The sequence below is a fragment of the Nyctereutes procyonoides genome, unplaced genomic scaffold, assembly GCF_905146905.1.
Source record: "Nyctereutes procyonoides isolate TBG_1078 unplaced genomic scaffold, NYPRO_anot_genome, whole genome shotgun sequence".
In the NCBI taxonomy this organism is placed as follows: Eukaryota; Metazoa; Chordata; class Mammalia; order Carnivora; family Canidae; genus Nyctereutes; species Nyctereutes procyonoides.
Genome location: NW_026575148.1, coordinates 7,236,715 through 7,262,216, shown reverse-complemented (window position 1 = coordinate 7,262,216; position 25,502 = coordinate 7,236,715). Strand labels below are relative to the sequence as shown.

Genomic DNA, 25,502 nt, shown 5'->3' with positions numbered 1-25,502 from the left:
TACATAACCTTGCAGAGTTGTTATTCTAGCAATTTCCCTTTTAATTAGAGTGGTATCACATTAGGGGCAGCTAAGCTGATGTTAGAAAGCAAAGTTTGGGGAGATACCCAAAACTCTTTAGTTTTTAGTTGAAAAACAGAGTTCAAAAGTTGATTTTGAAATTAACAATTTATAAGAGAGGCAATTATTTGTTACTTAGTTTGCATTTTCTGAAGATGGAAACAACAAAATGATATATTTTGCTTTTTTTTTTAGATTTTAAAAATTTATTTATTCATGAGAGACACACAGAGAGAGAGAGGCAGAGACACAAGCAGAGGGAGAAGCAGGCTCCACACAGGGAGCCTAACGTGGGACTCAATCCCGGGACCCCAGGATCATGCCCGGGACCCCAGGATCATGTCAAAGGCAGGTGCTAAACCGCTGAGCCACCCAGGGATCCCCTTGCTTCTTGTTTTTATTATGAAACATGTATCTTTTCCAATTGGCTTGAAATATCATCATTCATTCTTACCCATGTGCCTCGTAAGAAAACACTGATAGTATCCTTCTTGGACACACTTATCAGAAAGAGGAAACTGTAGAAAGGGAACCATCCCTTGGCCTAAGCAGTCCATTTGCTACAGCAAGTACGGCAAGAGGCTCTTTTGTGGAGCTGACGGGAGCATTTCAGACATTATGGAAAATCTGGAAGCTACGACCCGGTCCCCACATGTCCCTCTAGTGTACTACCTCCTCAGGGAACAGTGCAGCTTCTGGGAGAGCCAGACCTACTTTACATTTTAAAGGCTCCTCAGCTCATACCCTTCTCTGAAGCTCATTAAACTAAACTGACTTCTAGTTAAAGCCTGCTAAGCTGTCCAGCTATGTGATGTCCACTCCATCACAGTGAGGCATCACCAGATGGCACTCGATGGAAAAGCAGTTCTCATCACTCTCAGCACCTCAGGAAACCATGAATCCACAGCGAGCCTTCAGAACCTTCAGTTCAGTCTAGATCAATTTGACACATCATTACTAAGCACCCACCATGTGCTAATCGCCATGTTAAGTATTAAAGATTAAAAAGATGAAAAGGACAAAACTACCCTGCTTTGGAGCACTCAAGCTTTTAGTTTGGTGGAAGACGCCAGAGCCAATAGGAATGACAAAGCCTTCCAAAAAGTAACTCTAGGAGCCAAACCACTCTGTTCTGCTCAAGTCTTCACCTACACACTCTTAAAATCTCACACCTCTCAGGGGCATATGTTCCATGCTATGCAAAATATTCTCATATATTTTACGATTAGGGTCACCTGGGTGGCACAGTGGCACCCTAACCGACTCCCGGTTTCAGCTCAGGTCGTGAGCTCAGTGGCAGGAGATCGAGCCCTGCATCGGGCGCTGTGCTCAGCAAAGGATCTGCTTAAATCTTTCTGTGTGTGTGTGTCTCTCTCTCTCAAATAAATCAACACATCTTTTTAAAATTTTTTTTAAAATTTAGAGTAATTGGATTCTTCAGCTTCTTTAAATCCAAGCAAAACATTTCCTGATTCAGAAAAGAATAGATTCACCTAAGCCCAGTGACTTTCCCCAAAACCAATAATCCCTTAGGATTCACAAACAATGCCCAACATTGACAGTTCTGAGCTCAATACTTAGAGCTATCATTGGTATAACTCCCCTTCTCAGAAGAGCAGGGAAAGAGGCTACATACAGTGAATATCGCTACCAGCTCATCACACACCTGCTAGCAGGCATCATCCCCTCTCGGCTCTTTCCCCTCCCTCCCCTTTTGCCATGAGGCCACCTGCTCTCAATGGAACAGTGTTCACTGATGGGGATGATCAGTTTCCATGGTTAAACATGATTTAATGGTTATCCTTGTACACAGCAATTCACAAAGAATCCAAACAGGTAATAAAATTGGGCTTGTGATTCTAAGGTTTGAAAATCTGAAGCAGGACTCTACTGGAAAAAAGAAAAGGAGAAGCATGGCTTAACAAACTAGACAGCCTTTCATTTGGGTTAAGCAGAGGGATTTCAGATTGACCAAAGATACCAAATGGAGAGTAGGTGGGGAAGGAATTTGATAAGTAACCTTGGAATTTTAACAGAAACTTTCCATTAATAATGTAGTTAAAACAGAGTTACAAGACTAGCAAGAAAATACCCAGTACCTTAAAGCATGTCAAGCCCATTTCAAGCTTTGAATTTGGTTTGGAAAACCATTATACCTCCAGTTCAGAAAATCATCACTTCTGTTTCCCACCTTTTCCACCTACTGTTTTATACTGTAAACTGTTCTATTATGAAGCTATAATGCAATACCTCAGTATAGTCACATTTTCAACATAGTATATAAACTGTATAAATACATAAACACTGGGGATCCCTGGGTGGCGCAGCGGTTTGGCGCCTGCCTTTGGCCCAGGGCGCGATCCTGGAGACCCGGGATCGAATCCCACGTTGGGCTCCCGGTGCATGGAGCCTGCTTCTCCCTCTGCCTATGTCTCTGCCTCTCTCTCTCTGTGTGTGACTATCATAAATAAATAAAAATTTAAAAAAAAAAATACATAAACACTGTATCAAATGCCCAATGAACACAATCCAGGGTTCTTACACGAACCAGCAATACAATAAGGCTGAAGCATTAAAGGGGGGAGCATCAATTTTCTAGTTAAAAGATAAATATATTCTTTGAAAATGTCAAGGCCTAAAGTATCTTTCCTTTGTAGTATTCAAATTACTGTTACAGTTTTAGAAGCTTTTGTTTTTAAGGAAAAGTGCTTAAGAGTAAAATGAAATTCCAAAGCCCAAGTTTTCTAATAAACTTAACATAAATTATCAAAGTCCTTTGTTTTTATTATACATGAAAATAAAATCCTACATTTGTCATACCTTCTTTGTATTACTTCCCAAGTTCGAAAAATGAAATTTTTAGAATTTTTACTCTGAAAACAGGAAACTTGCCTAGTTCGAGAGAGATTCAAAATATGTACTATTAGGCCTTTATATATACCTTAATATGCACCATATCTCAATTTTCATGAGCACTCTTCCAGGTAGAAATTAGTATCCCCATTTTATAGGCAAGGAAACAAAACAGGATCAGAAATGTAATAAAGTAGCACAGGCACAGCAATACGAAATTATGCACCCACACAAGATCCCAACCAGGACTTTCTAGTCCCGGTCACTACCACCTCAACAAACTTAACACTAAAAATGACCTTTTAGAAGCTATCTGGTTCACCCTCTTCACTCTGGAAATGAGATTTAATAAAGCAAAATACATTAAGTGACCAGCCTAAGGACACATGCCGGTTGGAATGCAAAGCCAAGGCTGAAGCTAGGGTTGCAAACGGTAGGCACAACCTGCCTCTAGAGGAGAAATAGTGCTCCTTTCTGCACACTAGAGCTCTCTCCTCAAACTCTTCAAAAGCTAGGCTTCCTTCTCCTCCCACAGATGGCGGAGAAGCTGGTGCTAGACCCTGCTTCCACCCATGCCTGCTTGTCCCACCTCCCGACCTCGGGAGGCCTTGGTTTCTGAGCTGTGAGGCTTCAAAGAACATCAGCAAAGGCCCACAACTAGCCCTCCCACAGCCAGCCTCTGCATGGCTATGGGGTGTGGGGAGGTACCTGCAACAGTGTTGGGAGGTGGAATTGTGAAAGAAAGCAAGAGATTATGAGGAGAAAGAATTCTCCACATCATTATTTTTCTCTTAACATATATTTTCCTATGTTGCATATTCCTTTTGAAAAGCTTTTCAGTAGGTTACATTAATATGATGTTTGGTGTGAAGGCCTCCTATGCAATTTATAAGCAAATACAGTCTCTTACTAGCTTTTTTCCCCCCATAAAATGTTTTATTTATTTCAAGGTCACTCTTATTGTCCCATTCTCAGTGTCTCCTGCTCACATTTCAAACAGAGCTGACTGTAGCTTATCAGAAGGCACCTGGGAAAGTTTCCAATTCACTGTTTGTCTTGGCAAGTGGCCAGATGTTAAAATGAATCTTTCCGAGGAAAAATTTAAAAAGCAAATGGCTGTTAATTGCCATACATTTCTCTCATAAAATTAGAATTATATCTTATTTCTTGATAATACTTATTACATTTGGAAACGACTCCTAACTTCTTGCATAGGGGAAAGTACCTAACAATTCATTTTTAAGATTATGCTTTTAATCTACTGAAGTGGCAAAATTATCCAAGTGAATAATCAATAATGGGCATTACAACAGCTTGTCATTATTAAAATTAGGGAGCATTACTTTCCTACAGAGATAAAAAGCAGCTCTCAGTTGCTTTGGTGATAATTCTCAGAGTGCTGTGAGGAATAAATGTAGCAATATCTACCCATGCCTAATGTAAGCCAGGCATGACCCTCACCGCATGGTTAGTTCCTTTTGCTCAAATAAAAAGGAAGAGAAGTAAATAAGTTACAGGTAATATAAGGTTAAGGGAGCTGTTTCAGATGATTCAATAACTAGTATCTTAAAGAAATACATGGGACAAAAATATACAATGAGGGAATTACAGATCTCCATTCCACACTGGTCTCTAAAAGTTAATGAAGCATATGGTAAGGGCAAACAAAACAAAACAAAACAAAACAAAAAAACCCACAGACCTAGGAAAATATAAATTTCTTTCCTTGTTTTAACAAAATACTTCATTTCCCCAGATTTTGCTGAAATTCAGCCAGTATTAATCTATAGCCTGCATTAGAGAATAGCCATTTCTCCACCCAAAATATTCAAAGCTAAAATAGAAAGTTAGGTAAGAAAATAAGAAATAAAAAATGAGTACTGAACTTCGTAAAAATTGAACCGTACCTTGTATTTCGAAGACAACATCAGCAAGCATTGGTTTATTAAGGAAGAACTTGAGGGAAGTGTTATAAAACCACAAGGGTTTTCTGGCTTGGTAAGTTTTACAATTCCTTAGACAATTAATCTATAAGGGAAAACAAAAATACAAAAGGAAATGTTGTAAAATACACTCTAGTAATAAATACATAGGTTGGTTAGAGAATTTAGAAAACTGTACTAAATGTCTAAAGAAATACTGATTACCTCCTCCTTGGCACCTTTGATCATAGCTGTCAAGAATTACATGTGCTACCTGAGAACGAGCAACACTGCACTGTTTAACATTCTCAGCACAGAGTGAACTGGCTAAGGGAAAACTCAGAGAAATGGGAGTGCTGAGTCCACGCACGTCCCTGTTAGCTGGGAAACAGACAACAGTCAACCTCATAGAATGCCTAGCAAAATAGGTTTACATATACAACCTGTTCATATGTTCACTAACTAAAAAAGGACACACAAAAAAATTTATTTTGTAATTTTTAGAAATATGTATTTCCTCCATCACATCATGTCTTACTATGTACTAGATCAACATTAAAATATCTGAGAGTGATGAATGGATTCATCTCCATCTCAATGTACAATCTTATAATCCTAAATGTCTTTCTACCCACAGCTGGGATTACTGCATCTCTAAAAGGTTGCCTGGACCTCCGATCTGGAGTTCTGGAGATCTTCTTCCATGACTACACCTTCCTGCGCTCCCATACCTGCTCGCTCTAGGTGGTGGCTTCCAGTAATAGTGCCTCTGTCTAAGTGGTTTCCAGCCCCCCACTCCACCCCACTCAGGATTTGGTGCTTCATTTATCCTCCCAGTAATCTTTCAGACGTTCCTTTGTTCTAGCCCCAGAATTCAAGGGCCAACCCCTCTTCCCTCACCCTCCACCCACTTCCCAAGCTGAATATTAGGACCTCTGCCGGGGTCAGAACTCTGACCTCTGCTTGGCCATCCAGGGAATATGAAAAGCTTCATTCCTAAGAAATAATCCAGCATACAACTGTAGCAATAAGAAAATGGCACCTACTCTCCACTCTGGATTAATCCACTATGGTGGAAAGTTAGAATATTTGGTAAAAGGAAAACAGAATTATTTTCCTTCCTCACAAGGAGGAAAGAAACACACTCCAGAATGATTTCTATGAGCAAGGCAAAGAAGCAAAAAAGGATCATACAAATCCTGGTCCTATAAAACACATTCTCAGATTCTGTACATAACCTACATATCAAAGGAATTGGTAGAGAGGATTCAGGTGAATGCCATACACAAAGCAGAGCAAATCAAAAAGCATCACAGGACTTGAGAACCAGCAAGGGCTTTAGAAATCATCATTTATTCCTCATTTTACAGGAAGTCCTGAGGAGACTTGCTCAAAGCCAGGAATTAATTCATGGCCAATTCACAATTTATTTTATTTTAAGATTTATCTATTCATCCATTCAGAGAGAGCGAGAGAGAGGCAGAGACATAGGAGGAGGGAGAAGCAGGCTCCATGCAGGACCCCAGTGTGAGACTCCATCCTGGGTCTCCAGGATCACACCCCAGGCTGCAGGCGGCACTAAACCGCTGTGCCACCGGGGCTGCCCGCCAATTCACAATTTAAATGTATATTTCCTGATTCCTAACTCAAGGTTATGTCTCTGTGTTATACTCCGTAAATGAGAGAGATCTTTACCCTAGGGAAGCATAAGAAGAAAGCACGGAACTCATCTCTCCTTCTGTATAAAAGAGGGAATTTAGTTCAATATCACAGAATCATATAGCCCCCAGCCTCCTCTTCCTCAACAGGAATTCATTATTTTTCTCAGTACACAAAGGAATGACCGTTTAAAATCATACTCAAGGAAAGGCTCAGGTTTAGAACACTTTTGTCCTCATAATTCATATAAAGTTTATCAATCTGTGTATCATGAATACTATGTAGACATATATTATGTATGGATGGATTGATTGATTGATAGATCAATCATGAATCTGTGTAAACAGATTCCTTTGTCATCTAGGCCTTGAATTTGAAGGAAAAAAAGGAAGATAGTAGTTTGGACAGAACACTGATATATATGGTATATACCTTTTCACTAGTCAATAAACAAGTAATCTAGAGAACTTCTGAAAAACAGAATGGAGGTTTATGTGCACGTTTCTACAAATGCATTACTTAGTTGAATTACATTGCAAGAGGGCTACCACCCTGCCATACCCCTGTAAAACTGGAAGTTTCTGTATACCTGCTTATAAGAAAAGCCTTTCCCTTTAATTCCACATCACTTTAATTTTTTTTTAACAAATAAGTCAGGAATCTTCATTAAAAGCTAGTACAATTTCGGGATCCCTGGGTGGTGCAGCGGTTTGGCACCTGCCTTTGGCCCAGGGTGTGATCCTGGAGACCCGGGATCGAATCCCACATCGGGCTCCTGGTGCATGGAGCCTGCTTCTCCCTCTGCCTATGTCTCTGCCTCTCTCTCTCTCTCTCTGTGACTATCATAAAAAAAAAAACAAAAAAACAAAAAAACAAAAAAATAGTACAATTTCAAAGCTTTAACTTAAAAATATTAATTTAAAATGTCATTAACTTAGGTTGTAGAATCGACAAAGCCATCTATATAAAAAACTGAAGAAATAATAATTTTTCTTACATTTAATAGAAGCCTATATTCTGGTAGGCACTGCACATAACTTACCTTTTAATCTATTGTAGCCAATTTGTTTATCACAGAATCTGAAATAAGAATACACTGGCTAAATTGTATAATGTAGTTGTCTCTAAAATTAACAAATTTATTTTTAAAGCCCTTACAGATTGTACAGCCTAAGTGACTGCAGTTTAAACATGTACACATTTAGGACTGTACACAAAGTCTGTATTTTATAACCTTTGACCTAATTTATAATTTTTAACCTATACAAGATGAGAAACAAATCCTTAACTGCCTACCTGATTAAACATTTCTCAGAATTCCTGAAAAAGGCACACAAAGAAATTGCCCTGCTCCTGAAAACTACTGGGACTTGAATTCTGAGAAGTGAAAAAGCTTAACTGGAGCTGGACAAATTCAACAGCCCTTCATTCTTGACATAGATTGCATATTCCTGGAGCTCTAAGGGAATATTTCAGAGGATGGAATTCACAAATCAACATTTTAAAGACAGTAACTCACACATATTTTAATTCTTAGGATGAATTAAAATCTGAAGTAGTGAGAACATATTTGTGTTTAAAATATTTAAATGGCAAAAACAGACTCAGGAAAAACCTATTTATACCCTGTTGACTCTTCTCATGACTCAGTATTATTAATTTATCATAGTATATTTGTTAAAATTCAGAGAACATCCAGGTAAATTGATTTTCAATAAAGTAATTTACCTTTCCTGGTGTTTTTAAAATGCATTTAACTTTCTCAATTACACTTGAAACATCCCCAGAATCTTTCACTTTCTTCCTGATATCGTCTTCCAATTCTTCCCACTGAAAAGCACCTGCAAACAATATATGTTGGATTTTTATGTTAAAACAGTAAATACAAATGAAGCTTTCTCATTAGATATCACTGTTCCTTCTTTTAGTATTTTTTTACATAGCCTTGTAATTACACTAAAACATTTAGACAATTCTCACATTTTTATAAAAAATCAGTTTGCCTTCCCCTAATGTATTTCTCAAAACCTAAAACCTGCCTCCCCTGGACAGTTGCCACCTCTTTACAGTAGATGGTCACCTAAAAATGATAGCAATGGCCAGAATATTAGTTGCCATCACAAGTAGTCCTTCCTACGCTCAAACTATTTAGTTCCTCTAAGTAAGAAGGTCAATGTGTTGAAGGGAGGCAGATAATGTCTTGCTGAGCTACATGACCATGGCACTGGAGCAAATCACTGCCTCTGGTCCCTCCCTGCCCTTGTCCTCACCCCAACCCACTTCCAAACTCTTACTAGGCTCATTTCACATCTGTCCCACACTGTCAGTCCCTCTTCTGTGTCTTATAAAACTATTTGATGGTCAACAAAAGTTCTCCTTTCTCTAAGCACTTCTCTCACTTGGCTTACAGCAGCTTCCTAAAAAGCCTATCTGCTCCTCAGTGGCCTTCTCCTCACTGAATCAATCCCAGTACTTAATGCTGATAAGTTTCCAAAAGTATGGTTCAGATGACAATATGTGAAGAGATGACTCCTATCTATCTCATGGCTTACAGGAAGTCCTAGCTCCTAAAAACATAATTAACCAAGGGGTAGGGTGGGCGGGCATAATTGGAAGACCCAGGCTCTAGTTCTATCTCTGCCATTCATTACTGGTGTGACTTTCAGCAAGTCATTTCACCTCTGTGTAACTCATGATCCTTTTTGATCTCTCAATCTATTTCTTCTGATGTCCCCTTTTCTGTATCCAGAACTTTGCCAGATGTCTTCATGAACATTAGGGGTGGAGAGAGCACATAATAAAGATTTACTGAACCAATGAGATTAGGCAATTGCAGCCAGACTCAGCCAACTGATTCAAAGCTACTTTGAAGAGTCAAGTGATAGTCCAGTGGCTCTTAGGTGTCATTACAGTCGAGCCCTGTAGCACTCGGCACTCTAGAGTATCTTTAAACTTCTTACTTAACCTGCATATTTTCTAGAGAGTGGGAGAGGGAAAGAGAGCCCTGATCTAGGCTATTTGCAACCTCTGTGGTGCAAATATTCCCACCATGGCCAAATTCATGCCACCAACATGACATTACAGAGCAGAGTTGGGAAGAGATAAATACAATCAGCTTTCACAGGCCAGTGCCAGCCAGCTCCAGCACACCACTGCTTCTTCCTACCTTTGATGCTCTTTTTCTGACTTCACTGTCATCTCCCTTCCCCCTCGAATTCCCAAAGGTTTGCAATCTAGAAATGTCCGTGTTTTTTGTTTTCATTTTTCTGCACTAAGGATTTTTAACTTTAAAGTCGCATACTCCTTTTGCAATCTGCTAAACTCTTTGCACTGTGTCTCCAGAAAATTTCCCATACGCACATAGACATTACAGTCTATATTAAAATGTCAGAAGTTAAAGAACTCCTGAGAATCCAACAGAACCCAGATCAAAAGAATTTACTGTATGCCAGTGATTCTCAGCTATAGTTGTGCCTTACATTTACCCAAGATCTTTCATAAAATACCATCAAGGAGATATCATTCCCAGACCAATTAAACTAGAATTTCTGGGGCTGGAGCCCAGACATCATTTTAAAAGGCTCATAGATGACTTTAAGGTGCACAGAGTGCTAATGATCACTGTTCTTCTTCAGACATTTTACCCATGATCAAAAACCAGGATCAGCAGCATGTGGCAAACAGTAGGTATTTTTGATAGTTTACACTCACACATGCTAAGGGAGACAACAGATATTATCTCCTAAAAAAATAAATTGTACTAACAAATACCTACACAGTATTTCCTTTCAGAATATTATTTGAGAGAAAGCAAGAATTAAGTCAAAATACATGGGATTAAGAGCAGGTAAATCCCTAAATTAACAGCAGGTAAATGCCATGGAGTTCTATCTCTGCCACTCATTTATCTGAGAATAGACATAGAAAGATTCAGTAACTAAAAATGAAAGTAAGACAAGTTCATAGGGCACTCTAAGGATTGGGCTGTTCTTATAATTAGAAATGCTAATGAGTCATCTTTGACATGCTTTGGTCCAAATTAAGCAATAATCCTTATACTTAAAGATTTTCTTTTCTTTTTTTAAATTGTGGTAAAAACGTTTACCACCTGGGGTGCCTACAGATGGCTCAGTCAGCTAAGTGTCTGACACTTGATTTTGGCTCAGGTCATGATCTTGGGGACTTGGGATTGAGCCCCCATCAGGCTCCATGGCCAGCAAGAAGTCTGCTAGAGGATTCTCTCTCTCCATTTGCCCCTCCTCCAGATCTCTCTCCCCCACTAAAATAAATAAGTAAATCTTTAAAAAGAAGAACCTCTAACATGTGATCTTTTTGACAGAATTTTAAGTGTACAATACAGTATTGTTAACAATAGCCATGATGTTGTACAGATCTCTAGAACTCACTCATCTTGCATAACTGACTGGGATTTTCTATTTAGTTAACTTCTCAGAGCACTGACTGACTGAAGTTCTTAGGGAGCATGGTATACTCATGCATGCAAGCTGCATTTTTAGGCAGTGCAGAAAAGAGCATACCGCAGAATAATTTCAAGAGTTGGAAGATACTAGGCAAGCTGAAGATGAAAACTCATTTCAACATGTTCATTTACTCTGGTGGCATTTCAACAAGATGTGAAATTCTAAGGGCCATCTGTGGTATGAAGAGCTCAAAGCAAAATTCCTGAGGCTCTTACATACATTTCAATTCCTAACCATCTGAAATTGTGTGAGTCAGGAATTTGCAAGCATAATGACTATCAAGTATTGCAAGAATGTCACACCGTATGCCAATAAAGGATGACTAGATGAAGACCCGCAAACTGCTGGCCTCACTCTTTCTCTCTGAGTAATAGTCTTTCGGCCCTTATATAGTATACAGTGTGAGCTGTTATCTAATGGAAAATTAACATACACAAATCACATACTTCTACTGTGTCTATTTATTTAGAAACCTGAATAGGAGAATACACTGGAGCCTTATGTTAACCAGACCATTTAACTGACCTTTCCTAAATACAGGACCCAAACATCCATAGTGACATATATAGAAAATTTCAAATTCCTGAAGATTAAAAAGAAGTATCTTATTTAGAGGAAATTAAGACATTCTTTGTAATTTGGTTAAAAAAAAAAAAGTAGGTGATAGATTGAAGATGGTTTTTCAGTCCATGTTTGCTCAGGGGAAATATTCCTGAGCAAGCCATGCTGTGTTATGGAGTTCACCCTGGCATTACCAACCCTACAGACACGAGTACAGACAGCCCCTGTCTTCACTGCCCCCCTAACATAACTTGTGGGTAGGCCAGGGCTTCTATGAGGAAACCACTGCATAACTGGTCTTAAAACTTGTGCTCGGTTCAAAAGTTTTAAAATGACCAACAGCAGCAGCAAGAAAAACAAGCAAAACAAAAAATTTCATAAGCCTGGCCTCTTTATTAAAGTCTCTAAAAATATATATATGTGTGTGTGTGTGTGTGTGTGTGTGTGTGTATGTGTGTGTGTATGCTTAAAATTTTCCTTTGATTTGATAAAAAATATTTTTTTCCCTAAAGATTTTATTTATTTGAGAGTGAGCATGCAAGAGAGAGAACATAAGCAGGGGGAGGGGCAGACAGAGAAGGGGAAGCAGACTCCTCGCTGAGCTGGGAGCCCAATGTGGGGCTCGATCCCATGACCCTGAGATCATGACCTGAGCCGAAGGCAGAGACTTAACGGACTGAGCCATCCAGGTGCCCCTGATAAAAAAATATTTCCTAAATAAACGGTAATCTATGCACAAAGACTAGAGGATAAAACAAAACAATAAGTGTTTAGACATCTGAAGAGTAGGAATTGTGATTTTTTTTTCTTAACAAATTTTCTCCATTTTTACAAACTTGTCTTTACCATACAAATACAACTTTAGTATCTTTTTAAACATAATTTTAAAAAAAGACATAATTTAAACATCACTTTTGTTTGAGTCTGAGGTTATACTCCATTAATACAGTATAAGTAGTAAGTACCTGCTAAAGCATTTATTTTCCCTGCTCCTCAAAGCATCGGGGTCTCCCTGAAGCCTCAGGTCAATGGTCTGTGGCCCAGCTCTTACCTGACACCACCTCTTCTCTGGGTCTTGACATACAAGGAGAGAACAAACAGAGCAGAAATGCAACAGCTCCGTGTCAGGTTGGGAAGCCTGGGCTCTGAAGTGGTCAAGGGCCGTAGCAAGCTTTCCTTGCCATGATGATGCACCTCTGCCTCTAACTGCTATTCCCAGGCTCATTTAGTTTTCACCTGTCCACAAAGCACCCACCTGCCCCACACTCAGGCAGGGGCTTCAGTTCCCAAGAACTCACATGAGTCAGTCTTGCAGCTGACCCCATTCTGACTTTGTGCCCTGAGACTGATAACTGGGTCCCTCTGCTGGGCCTCTAGACTAAATGCCAGGCTCTTATTCCCCTGGCTGTGCCTGGCACCCAGTTCTTCCCAGAGCATGTAGTCCAAAGCATCAGCATTACCTGGGAGACTGCTAAATGCAGAACCTCATGCCCCACCCATGGGCCTACTGACTCAGAATCTGCACCTGAGGGGCGCCTGGGGGGCTCAGTTGGTTAAGTGTCTGCCTCAACTCAGACCTCCCTTCGGCTGAGGTCATGATCCCAGGGTCCTGGGATTGAGCCCCATGTTGGGCTTCCTGGTCAGTGGGGAGTCTGCTTCCTCTTCTCTTTGCCTCTCTCCCTGCTCATGCTCTCTTCTCTCTCTAGTAAATAAATAAAATCTTAAAAATAAAAAAAAAAATCTGCACATGAACAAGATCCCTAGCTCACTTGCATGCATATCAATTTGAAAAGCACTGGTCCAAATGACGGACAAGCGGTAGCACCTACACCTGTTGTCAGAATAATGGCCTTCCTGAGGTTGATCTCCAGAGTAACGGCACTTCCTTATTAAACTCCTGTCTTGCCTGCTCTACTCTGTCCTCCTACTGTCATCAGAGATGAGCTTGCCAAAGCCCAGTCTGATCATGCTTAGAATTCTAGAACAGCTTCTATGAACAGCTTCCAGTCAGCTTGCCAGCCTCGTCGCCTGCAAGCCTTCACCTCCCGCTATGCTCCAGCCATGGCAAACTGTGTGGTTCCTGGAAAACAGCAGTTACTAAAGATTACATTTTCCTTAATGCATGTTTCCTGAAAGGGGGCTGAGGAAAGAACTCGTTTTCCTTCCCCTTTTCTTCCATCTACATGTATTAATTTTGCAACTTAAAAAGAAATCACTCTCTGCAAATAGACAAGCAGGTCTGTCACTGGAGATACAACTAACTTTTATTGCTACCTTGTTAAAGAGGATATAACTGACTTCAAAGTGTTCATGTGCCTTTGAAGGTATTCAATAGATACTGTAGTAAACTTGCTGAGTAACTCATAATTTCAAAAGTAACCTCATTGAAAAGTCAAACACTTCATAGTTCTCTAAACATCATTAAAGACATTTTTACTTTTAAAATATACACATTTCTGTTTTTCAGAATTAGCCTTAGATTCTAAGCTGTGAGACTCAAAGTTTAAACATGGAAATCTGTAGTACTAAATGAAGTGTTTCACTAGTCTGTTTTATTCGTGCAATGATTCACAGCGACTAGAGTCTACTCATTAATTCAACCAACACAAAACCTGCGATGTTGAAGGCACTGTGTTGGTGTGCTCTGTAGGAGTGGTTATTTATGCCTCTTCTAAGCCAGTACTCACTGAATAATGGGTTTAAGACCTACCACCACCATTCTACCCCTATGTAGGTACGGGTATATACAGAGAGGTTTTTTTTTTAACTTATCTTTAAGTAATCTCTCCAACCAATGTGGGGCTTGAACTCAAGACCCCAACATCAAGAGGTGTATGCTCTAGCTACTGACTGAGCCAGCCAGGCACCCTCATATATATATACATTTAAATCCACTTAAATCTTCATAGTGCAATATGAAATCAATATACTTCATACTGTACTTTTTAAAACCATTAATTTTTATTTTAACTTATAATAAAACTATGTAACAAAAGCCCAAATGAAAAAAATATTATTTTAACATCAATTATTTCAAATTAAGACTATCCAAAAGTTTCTTACAAATATGAAACAGCACTTTATTTGCAAACCTTTATAAACTTATCTGCCCCCCATTCTGAAGTCTAAAAATAGATTATAAATGTTTCTCCATCCACATTCAAGAGGAGTGACCTTAACTTAATATTTCATCAGTACATGATTCCAAGTGAAAAATTAAAGAAAGGTCTCAGAAATTTTCTATTTAGATGCTTTCTTTAAAAATCATTTTATACCAATTATTTTCCATTCTTAAATGGGACACTTGGATGTGATACCTTCAATGCACTGGCAAAAATGACTCAGATAAAACTTCTATTTTTTTAAATATAGCAGGTACAAGTATTTAAAAAGACAAGAGAGGAGATCCCTGGGTGGCTCAGCAGTTCAGCGCCTGCCTTTGGCCCAGGGCGTGATCCTGAAGTTCCAGGATCGAGTTCCGTATCGGGCTCCCTGCATGGAGCCTGCCTCTCCCTCTGCCTGTGTCTCTGCCTCTCTCTGTCTCTCCCTCTGTCTATCATGAATAAATAAATAAAATCATAAATAAATAAATAAATAAATAAATAAATAAATAAATAAGACAAGAGGAAAAATAATTGATAAGCCCTATCTTAAAAAGATAAGCACACAGTAAGAAAAAAAAGTAAAATATAAACTAGTCAAAGTTGGGGTGCCTGGCTGACTCAGTTGATAGAGTGTGTGACTCTTGATCTTGGGGTTGTGGGTTCAAGCCCCACACTTGGGGTCAAGATTACCTAAAAATAAAATCTTCAAAATAAGCAAACTAATTAAATAAAATAAAACAGCCAAGGTTGATCAGATCTCAGCCTTAAACTAACTTTAGGTATTATTTCCAGTTCCTAAACTGAATGCAGGTACTTTGCTAAATTCTCTCAATTATATCCAAAATCTAAGAGTAAAACAGAAAAGTGAATAAATAGCCAGCTTTTAAGATGCAGATACTGAGGCATGTAGGTGACTCAGTCGGTTAAGCATCTGACTCTTGGTTTTGGCTCAGGTCATGATCTCAGGGTCATAATCTCAGGGTTCTGAGACCAAGCCCCACATTGGGCTCCTCGCTCATTGGGGAGTTGGCTTCCTCTCTCCCTCTGCCCCTTCCTTCGCTCATGCTCTCTCTTGTGCATGCTTCTGCACACCCTCTCTCTTGCTGCCTCTCTCTAAAATAAATAAATATTTTTAAAAGATGTAGATACTTATTTTCATTCACACTTTGAAAATTTTGTTTCTTTAGACTTAGACTAAACGGTAAATTCTTATATTTTTCACATTTTGGATATTTAAAATACTAACATATCTGCTCAGGAGGAAAAGAAGTTATTTTCACAAGTAGATGTAAAACCAAGGAAAATAAACTTACAAGGAAGATGGAAAGCTTGAACAATTTATATATATACCACTAAGACTATTTCATGTTAGGATCATAATCCTTACCTCAGATGATAGAAAGAAGATAAATGTGACACTAACCAATACATCTGAGGACCAGAGACATGGTTCCTTTTAAAAACTTAAGAGAAGTACCAGAACCATTTACCAGGATACCTGAATAAATGAAGCGCAGAATGTCCGATAAACAGGAACAGAAGAGGGCGTCTTTAACAATGACACGTAAGGGCGGGTTGCCTGGAGAATCCTGGCTAGCACCTGGAAATGCAGTGTCTCTGTTTATACTGAAGAGGTCCTGGGTTGTCCGGATGATACTGGAATCCTGAATGTCAGCGGGACTCTTCACGTTGAAAAGTAGCATGAAAACATGGCTTACGGCACACAGAACAATCTTGTGGGCCTCAGCAACTTCCTTTAAATCTGGGTTGTAAAATACCACGTCCACACACTGGCAGCAGAACAGCAAGTTATTTAAATCAGAGTTATAATGCGATGCTTCAGCCTTTAAGACAGGCATTTTTTCTGTTCCAAAAAAACAAAATAAAAGTGATAAGTTATTCTTTAGGTCTACACAATCATTTCAGGTTTCTTTTAAGCACGACAAAATAATATTTTCTTAATATTGTTGAGTTGAGCCATATGAAATTGCCAATACTTGGCCATTTGTGACCTACCAAAGACAGCAATTTTGTATAACAATCTAATTGTAAACACATATAAATTGGTTATCCTGAGATAATAGTCACAGAAATACTGTATTTTTTATAGTGCAAATGGAAATTGTACTAATTCCATTAAGAGCAATAAAAACAGTGCTTTTTACTATTTGTATGTCCCCAAATAAAATCTCTCTCCAAATACTGAATTTCAGTATGTTGGTGGTTATCAGTCCTTACTTTCACCTGATAAAAAAATTCAAATTACTGAACAAGTTCTGAAGAACCCAACCACGCATTTGAAGTCGTATTCCTCCGGGGTTTGGAAATGCTGGTGGGGTTAAAAACTGTCAAAATTAAATTGTTAAAACTGCAACCTTCCAAAGCCAGGGCTCGGAGTCTTAAACTCCGTTGTTTGAAACCATCTTGACCATTTTATTTTTATTCTAAAATTAGTATTTTTTTCCTCCTAGTAAAACGAGAACCAGCATTTCCCCCTCAGCCCACCTCAAGTACAGTGTTGGCGAGACTCCCTAATTTCAAAAAAAAAAAAAGTATGTAACCTTCCATTTCCTAGTTTGATCACTAACAAAGAGAGATTAGCCTTCAGGCAATTGAGAACATCCCCACAGAGGATCGCATCCTAGGCCCTCATCACAGACCCTAACTATAAAATATCTGCTGTCTAGCTTTTATCCTAAGCTGAGCCGAGGAAAGGGTTATCGGTAAAGAGTTGCTGCAAAGATACGTATCTACTAAACCAGTAGAATTCAAACTTCTTTAGGAAGAAAAATTCTTTACTCTAAAGCAAACCTTCGGTCTCTAAAATCGATAATAACACAGTACTTTGGTGGCTAGGCTTTTCCTGACCTACACCCCACTCTTGCTTCCCCCTCTGCTGCCTCAGGTACCTCCCAGACCCTGGATGGCTAAGAACAACCTGAAAGCCACATGCCCGGGAGCCGCGGGTCCATTCTTAGAACAAGTAAGCACCAGAACGATGTTCAGTGGGATACCTAACAGAAGGGCACGAAGAACCACCAGTGAGAACTGAGACTGCATTTGCTGACCAGACACTTCTGAAAGCCCTGTTCACTAGGTGACCCGGTGCCCCAAGTGGAGACCCACGTGAGAAATTTCTTCTAGTGCTAAATGGCATGAATTGCTTTGCTTTCTCAGATCAACTGTTGTGTTTTCTCTTCTTTAATAATAAGAACCAAGAAATTATCTGTCTCCATTGTTTATTTGGCTATTCCCCACCCATCTTCTTATCCAAAAAGTATTTAAAGCAGTAGGTTTGCTATGTAACCAGCCAAGTCTCCCCTCTCACTTTGCACACCGGAAAATTCAAAGCCAACCTGTGTATTACTTAGGATCTATAGATCTGCATTAAAAAAAAAAATTCCCATACTAATTTATGTTTTCTTGATTTTTAATTTATGTTGATTTATTTAACAAGTACTTATCAAGTACCTACACTTTAAAACAATATCCACAGCAAATTGGTCTGCATGAGTACTATTACTCTATCTCTATGACAGAGTTATTAAAAATTTTTGATGAAAATTAATTTTGATAAAAATTGTGTATATTTATTTTTATTTTCCTCTAACCTTGGGTTATGAACATTTTCAAACATTTGAAAAAGTTCAACGAATGATACAATAAGCACACATATAACCTTCACTTGGATTCTGTATAACATTTTGTCATGTTTGCCGTATCTCTAGGTAGATACACACTTACACACAGACTCATATTCCTGAATCATGTAAAAGTAGAGTTGTAATCATCAAGATATTTCAGCTATAAATACTTTAATACTCATTTCCAAAAAATAAGGACATTCTTCCATTAATGATAGAACCACTACCATACATCCAAAAATTAACAATTCCCTCATGTCACCTAATTTCTAGTCCATATTAAAATTTTACCCAACTGTCCTGAGAAAAGTCTTTGAGATGTTTTTATTGAACCAGTATCCAATCAAGGTTCATGCACTGCATTTGCTTATCATTTCTCTTAGACTTTAATCTAAAATAGCTCTTCACCACATACACTATTTTTAAAAGAAGCTTGTAGACTCAAGTTTAAGACAGTCCAAAATGGGTCCAAAGTACCAGCTACTTCAGAATCACCTGGAAACTTATTTTAAAAGCAGATTCCAAATTTGAGAACAACTGCTCTAACACTTGTGAAGTGATCTATAATAAATATCAACTGAATGTCTAGACATTGGTTAGTAAATGCACCTGGTTGTTCAAGCTGAGGTGGTCTAATTCCATGAAATGAGTTGCTCATTTTTCTTTTCTTCATTTTTTCACTTGTCTTCTGATTTAAGGCTTGAATCATAAAATACTCCAACTAAAACAGGAATCAAATTTTAATTAAATTAAAACTAAATCTTCAACAAAATTATGTATCTGACGTAATTATTTGTACCCCAAATCACATTTGCCAAATGTTTTTAATTCCAGTACCATCTACATGTATGCTTTAGCAAACACTTAAACAATTTGTTTTTCTTTTTTAAAAAATGTATCAAGTTGAACAGACTGTGCTTGTCCAAGCATAAATAAACTATCTATTCAAGAAGGAACTGTTTATTCTCTTGAATAATCAAGAAAGTCCAGCAGTACAACTGTGTGACTGTCAATAACCATCTCGTGGGCAACCGCAGCAGTCAATACTAGAGAAATTCAAGGCTGGACAGACCTGGCTCTATGTCACAGATGCTCAGATCAACTAGGGATGTTTACATATGCTCTATTTTTTCTTGAATAAATTACACTGAAATACATCCTTTATGTTATAAATTAAAAATCTTGGGGTGCCTGGCTGGCTACGTCAGCAGAGCATGCAACTCTTGATCTTGAGATTTTCAATCCGAGATCCATTTATTAGGTGTAGAGATTACTAAAAAATAAAATCTTAAAAATAAAATCCTAACCACACTCACTTGCACAGCACAAGGCCTATATGCCTTATGCTGTAAGGCTTGGGGCAAAGGTACAAATAGAGGCCCACGTACCACATACACTAATATTTAAACTCTGTAAATCAAGAAAACAAACTAATCTGTAAAAGACGTTATATCCTCTTACTTTGACAGATATAACATCATAAAAGCCTAGAAGGCCAGGTTTGGATTTAAATTCTCAGACTTCTCAGAACTTCAGGTAGGACAGGGAAAGCTGGCCTTAATTCCAGATCCCAAGACCTCCCCTTCTTGTCTCACCCCTGCTCCATCCCAAGCCTCAAGGAGCTTTTTGCATACGAGCAGACATCCAGGCCTGCATATCCAAAACCTCCTATGCCATCATCCTATGGCCACCTTTCAGACTTGGGGACACACACACTAGTAATGCAGTCCACCTGCAGGAGGATCAACCCTGGAAAAAGGCCTGCGCAGGCCTGAGAAACAGACCGCTGGTCAGAGAACTCTGGGGTCCTGCATTTGGAACATGGTTGTAGCACTGTAACAACAGAACTTTCTTTTCTGCATTAATGGAAATGTTCTGTAATATCTGTGCTATCAAATACGGTAGCCACAAGGCACATGTAGCTATTAAGCACCTGAATGTGAGTAGTGCCTCTGAGGAACTAAATTTTCTTCAGTTAATTTAAATATAAATAGCTATAGCTATCTGTGGGTAATGGCTACCCTAACCCAATGGTGCAGGCCTAGAAGGGCTACTAGCTCCAGGAGGGCATACCCCTTGGCTCCATCAACTTGTGACATGGTGGTGCAACTGGAGGGAGTGCCAGATGGGGCTCTTGAAAGATAAAGGGCACACACTCCTCTTGCCCAGGTCTTCATCCTTGATTCTTAAATACAAGATTTTAAATGCTCCTTTCACTTTGACATTATCGCCTCCATCTATACTCCTGCAAATACCACCATTTCTTACAGTCAAGATCTAAGCTGTATTTTACTATTCAACAATCTCAAAAGGGATCATTCTGATCTTATTTCTATATTCTCACCAAGTCTTAAGGATAAAAGAAACTGCCATGTCTTTCTTCCAACCCTGACCACATCTTCAGTTCTTATCATGCCTCCAACCGTAACTGCAACACCAGGCGTTAGGAGCAAAGAGAAACAAGGAGGAGGAAGCAGAAGCAAGCGGAGGCAAGTGGGAGTTGGCAGGTGGGAAGAGTGACCCTGCGATGTCGGGTTCAGGAAGTGGAGCCGGGAACAAGGAAACCTACACACTCCAAGAGAACCAGCCCCCTCTCCTCTCCACAATGAAACCGAACTGTCATTTCACCCCAGTTCCCTAGGTATTTCTGGGAAATGCAAGATTCTTAGACTAAATTCAGATTGTTTTTAATCCACTACAATATAATATCTCTCATAGGAAAATTAGATGTCAGTCCTCTCTACCTTTCTAACCTTTCTACTTTTTACTTGTCACTGTAAATAAATAGGACGAAAGTTTATCATAGTCATTGTAATATCAATATTGTGAGTCTATCTTCCTTAATGCTGTATCATTAATATTTCTTTACATTAGTGGGCTAAATAATAGCCACTTATACATGACAGAAATCAGAACCATTTATATTTGGTTCGTATTTTATCTTTGTTTCTTATTTGGAGCCTGGTAACTTAAATTTCTACAGTCATCTATGGAGACCTCAACAGTTTGACATGAATCTACATAATGAATATTCTGGTATACTGGAAAGAATACTTGATGAAGAGCCATGGAACTAATGGAAAAGTCCGAAGTGTTCCTGCCCAATGGGGGGTTTACTTTGGTTTAGACCTCTTCATATTTACCATTTCTGTTGAGTGGAGTCACTTCTTAGAGGATTGAAAAGATAGTTCCAAAGTCAGTTAATAGTTACATGATACCACTCCACAGTATTCTCCAAGCACCATGAAGTCCTAATACTGTAGGGAAGGTGCTGTGTGCTAAGACAGGCCTCCAAAATGTCTACAGGACCCAGTAAATGCTGTAGCTATAGAGAGAGCAAATCCCAGTTTCTCAAATATCCAACAACCAGCTATGTTTTTAAATATTTATTTATTTATTTATTTATTTATTTATTTGAGAGAGAGAGAGAGAGACATGGCTTGTAAACGCAAGCAGGGAAAGAGGCAGAGGGAGAGGGAGAGAAGCAGACTCCCCACTGGGCTCAGAGCCTGACATGAGGGCTCCATCTCACAACCCTGAGATCATGACCTGAGCAGAAATCAAGAGTCGGACACTTAAACCAACTGTGCCATGTAGGCGCCCCAACAAGCTGTTTGTATAAGTAGTTTCTATGGATATTTTTGAGCTGAATCCTTTAGGAATATACAAAATCTTTCCAAAGCACACAGAGAAAGAAAAATCATTCTTTTCAAATAGTAGACAGACATGAAGGAGATCTTCACAGGCCCAATGGTTCGGGTAGCGAGGTTCACTGAACGTATGAAGATTATGAATAAAACTGAATCACAGGTTTGTGTAAGTAAATATGCTTTTGATATGTACACCAAAAAACAACATTGCCACCAAGTAGAAAATTCAAAAAATCCTATTAGACAATAGAAAATGCTTCATTTGCAGGGAAAAATAAAATAATTTTACTCTGACGAAATCTCATTTCTACTCTCATTTTATTTCTCAAAGCTAAAACCAATCATGCTTTTAAAACTAAAGTTCTGGGATCCCTGGGTGGCGCAGCGGTTTGGCGCCTGCCTTTGGCCCAGGTCGCGATCCTGGAGACCCAGGATCGAATCCCACATCGGGCTCCCGGTGCATGGAGCCTGCTTCTCCCTCTGCCTATGTCTCTGCCTCTCTCTCTCTCTCTTCTCTCTCTCTCTCTCTCTCTCTCTGTGACTATCATAAAAAAATTAAAAAATAAAATAAAATAAAACTAAAGTTCTAACTGAGATTCTAGAAAATAGCTTCACAGCCAACCTGACAAATGACTTTAATTTATGTAACAGGGATTATCACTTACCACTCCTCCAAAATACTTCCCTATGTAGAAGTCATCAAGGCTGTGTAGCTCAAGATAGGTTGCTCCTAGTTCTTTAGCAAGTTGGATCCCTTCACTTGTACTGACACAGCTCCCTCTGTCTGAGGTACACAGCGGGCATGTACAAGGTAATTCTTCTGAGAAAGTAAATATGAGGAACAAAGAGCTTTGAAATTAAACATGAAAAGAAATATGTACAGGCAACCTGAACCTTCAACAAATCAACAGCTCATAACAGAACCATAGTTCAGGGGCATTTGGTACTCCACTATCCACTAGACTCTGAATAAAAAGCATCAGTGTTAATAGAAATGTCCCTAATGTAAACAAGCTTTAAGTGCAAGAATAAACAGTATTTTAGAAAACAGAAGAACTTAAAAATAAGTGAGTATGTATTATCAAGGTTTTTATAGCAATTAAACCAATCAGCTAGGAATGCAGAACATGTTTCCTTTTATACAACCCTGACATGCTGAGTATCAATACAAATTAACAATTTTAGTTGCCCACAGAAACCATGGAAAACAGCCGGTTAGCTCTTTTTTCTTTTCTTTTCCTTTCTTTCCTTTCCTTTTTTTCTTCTTTTTTTGTGATAAACTTGAAATACATTCACTGAGTTGATTAGATCTGAATCATCAAGACTGCAAAATTTTGTAGGTTTAATTTAAAGTACATTCTTCTTAATCCAGACATTTCAATTATTAGACCCTAAAGTATTTGACTGCAGAAATAAAATTCAATCACTTTATCTTTCTCTTCAAGGTTAAAAAAATCATAAACTAAAGGAATAAAAAGTATTTATTCAAAACGTGAACTATCCTAAACATCATGGTTATACCACATACAGATGTATGGCTGGGCAGGTGGTAGATCAACATATCTATTTAGGACACTCCCTTAAAAAAGCTAAAAATGTATGTTCAACTCTGAATTCATCAGCAAGCTTTGTTTTGTTTCATGACACATCATGTATATCATTGTTTAAATGGCAGCCAAGTCAGAGAAGGATAAATCCATTCCTAGAAATGCATGTCATTATACATTCATTTCCCTGGGAAGCAGACTCTGAGATGGAGACTGGTGTGCAAGAGGTTTATTGGGGGGATGATCCTGGGAACAAATGTTCTCAGGGGTGAGGGAAGTGGGACTGGGCAGAGAAAAAATTCGAACTGCATTATAGCTACAACAAAGATCTCAGTGGATCCTACTGGGGAGGGGAGCTGGGGCTTAGATGGCCCTTTGGAATGGTTCTCCATTTGGGGAAAAGCAGCTGGACCTTTGTGTCCCTAAATCAATCAAGATAATCAGTGATTAGATGAGGGCTACCAGAGAAAGGGCAGAAGAACCTTGAGTAAGCAAGCAGCTTCTATCAGCACAAGGTAATGCTGGGGAAGGTACTCAGTTGTGCGCCAGCAGCAGCCAACAGTCTGGTAACAGAGCAAGCACAGTGGCCCTCAAAAGGCATCTGGGGGGCACCTGTGTGGCTCAGTCGGATGAGCGCCTGACTCTTGATTTTGCCTCAGGTCATGATCTCTGGGTCATGAGATCAGGCCTCATATGGGGTTCCTCACTCAGCATGGAGTCTGCTTGGGATTCTTTCCTCCTCGCTCTCCCTCTCCCTCTGCTCTTTCCACTGGATGCCTGCGCACACTCTAAAATAAATAAAATCTAAAAAAAATTTTTTTTAAAAGGACATTTGGGCAACTTCCCACAACAAATTCCTTACCAATGAAGTGCATATAGATGGAGCATGTATATGTACACAAAGGATATTTAGTGCATGTGTGTGCTATGTATGTAACTATGTCAATAATTTCAGCTTCATTGAAAGCACTTTAGAGCTCAGAAATTTACATCCTCCTTTTGCAGAGGAGGAAACTGGGGCTCAGGGAAGATAGGTGACTTGTCCAAGTTTCTTTGTGTGTCAGAGATGGAAAAACAATGATAAAACTGCTACTTGCTCTATCTGATAAGCAAAATGATATCAAAAGGTAAGATAAAAATTTAGCCTGAGTAAAGATACAGTGATTTCAAAGTTAAGCATGGGTTTTCAAAATTAAGCAATGAATTCTAAGTTTTTCCTTTTACTTTTTCCAAGATCATTTTGGGTTCGGAGCACATAAAGTTTTTATACAGAATTTAGCCTATCTTGAAAAATAACACATTGGTATTTCACATTCTTTACAAAGATTCATAAACAGTGCCTTTGATTTTCTGAAGACAGAGGCCTTCTTATATCTACAAAGCTCTCCTTATGTTGATGGAATGGGGTGAGTAGGCAGTCCATCTTATTAGACTGTATTCTAAACAAAAATAAAGCAAAGTGCTTCAAGTGAAAAATTAAGTGAACATAATACAAAATAATTTTTAACAAAAAATCTGGATTTGAAAGAAAATCCAACTAATTTCAGGTTTAACTCAGCTGAGCAGGGTTTTCCGTTGTGTATAGCCAATGACCCCTACTGACACACAGTCCTAGAAAATTCCTCTTCACATCTAGTCTGCACATCTCCTCTGTGGCACAGAAGACATTGCTTTTTGTTCACAGGCGCCCAAAAGGAAAAAAAAAAATCTTGTGATCATGTGGCGGGAATAGCATGAAAACCAACAAAACATTTATAGAATAAATAAACCTACATCATACATTTCATCAGGAACCATCAGAGGAGCCAAAACAATTTAAATTGTGGTGCCTTCTAAAGGAGATCACTCCTGTGAGCCTACCTCAGGGTCACAGGGACTCTAGGCATCAGTGTTACACTTCTAGTTAACATTGTAGTCTTTTTTTCCTTCTCTTATGTGACATCTCTTAAAGTATTATCACAAATACCTATTTTTTTTTAAAGCAAACAGACTATAAATCTGAAATTAAAATGAATGGCATC

The 25,502-nt window shown here is 38.8% G+C and overlaps 1 protein-coding gene across 2 annotated transcripts in view; it reads right to left on the bottom strand.

The window, feature by feature from the left end:
• RHOBTB3 (Rho related BTB domain containing 3) overlaps window positions 1-25,502 on the bottom strand; it is a 54,748-nt gene that overhangs the window by 16,561 nt on the left and 12,685 nt on the right. For both annotated transcript variants that reach the window (XM_055312879.1, XM_055312880.1), the window contains exons 4-8: window positions 22,600-22,754; window positions 18,894-19,005; window positions 16,139-16,504; window positions 8,223-8,335; window positions 4,821-4,941 (exon numbers count right to left, since the gene is read on the bottom strand). In XM_055312879.1, the coding sequence (XP_055168854.1) occupies window positions 4,821-4,941; window positions 8,223-8,335; window positions 16,139-16,504; window positions 18,894-19,005; window positions 22,600-22,754 (867 nt within the window). The remainder of the gene's footprint in view (window positions 1-4,820; window positions 4,942-8,222; window positions 8,336-16,138; window positions 16,505-18,893; window positions 19,006-22,599; window positions 22,755-25,502) is intronic.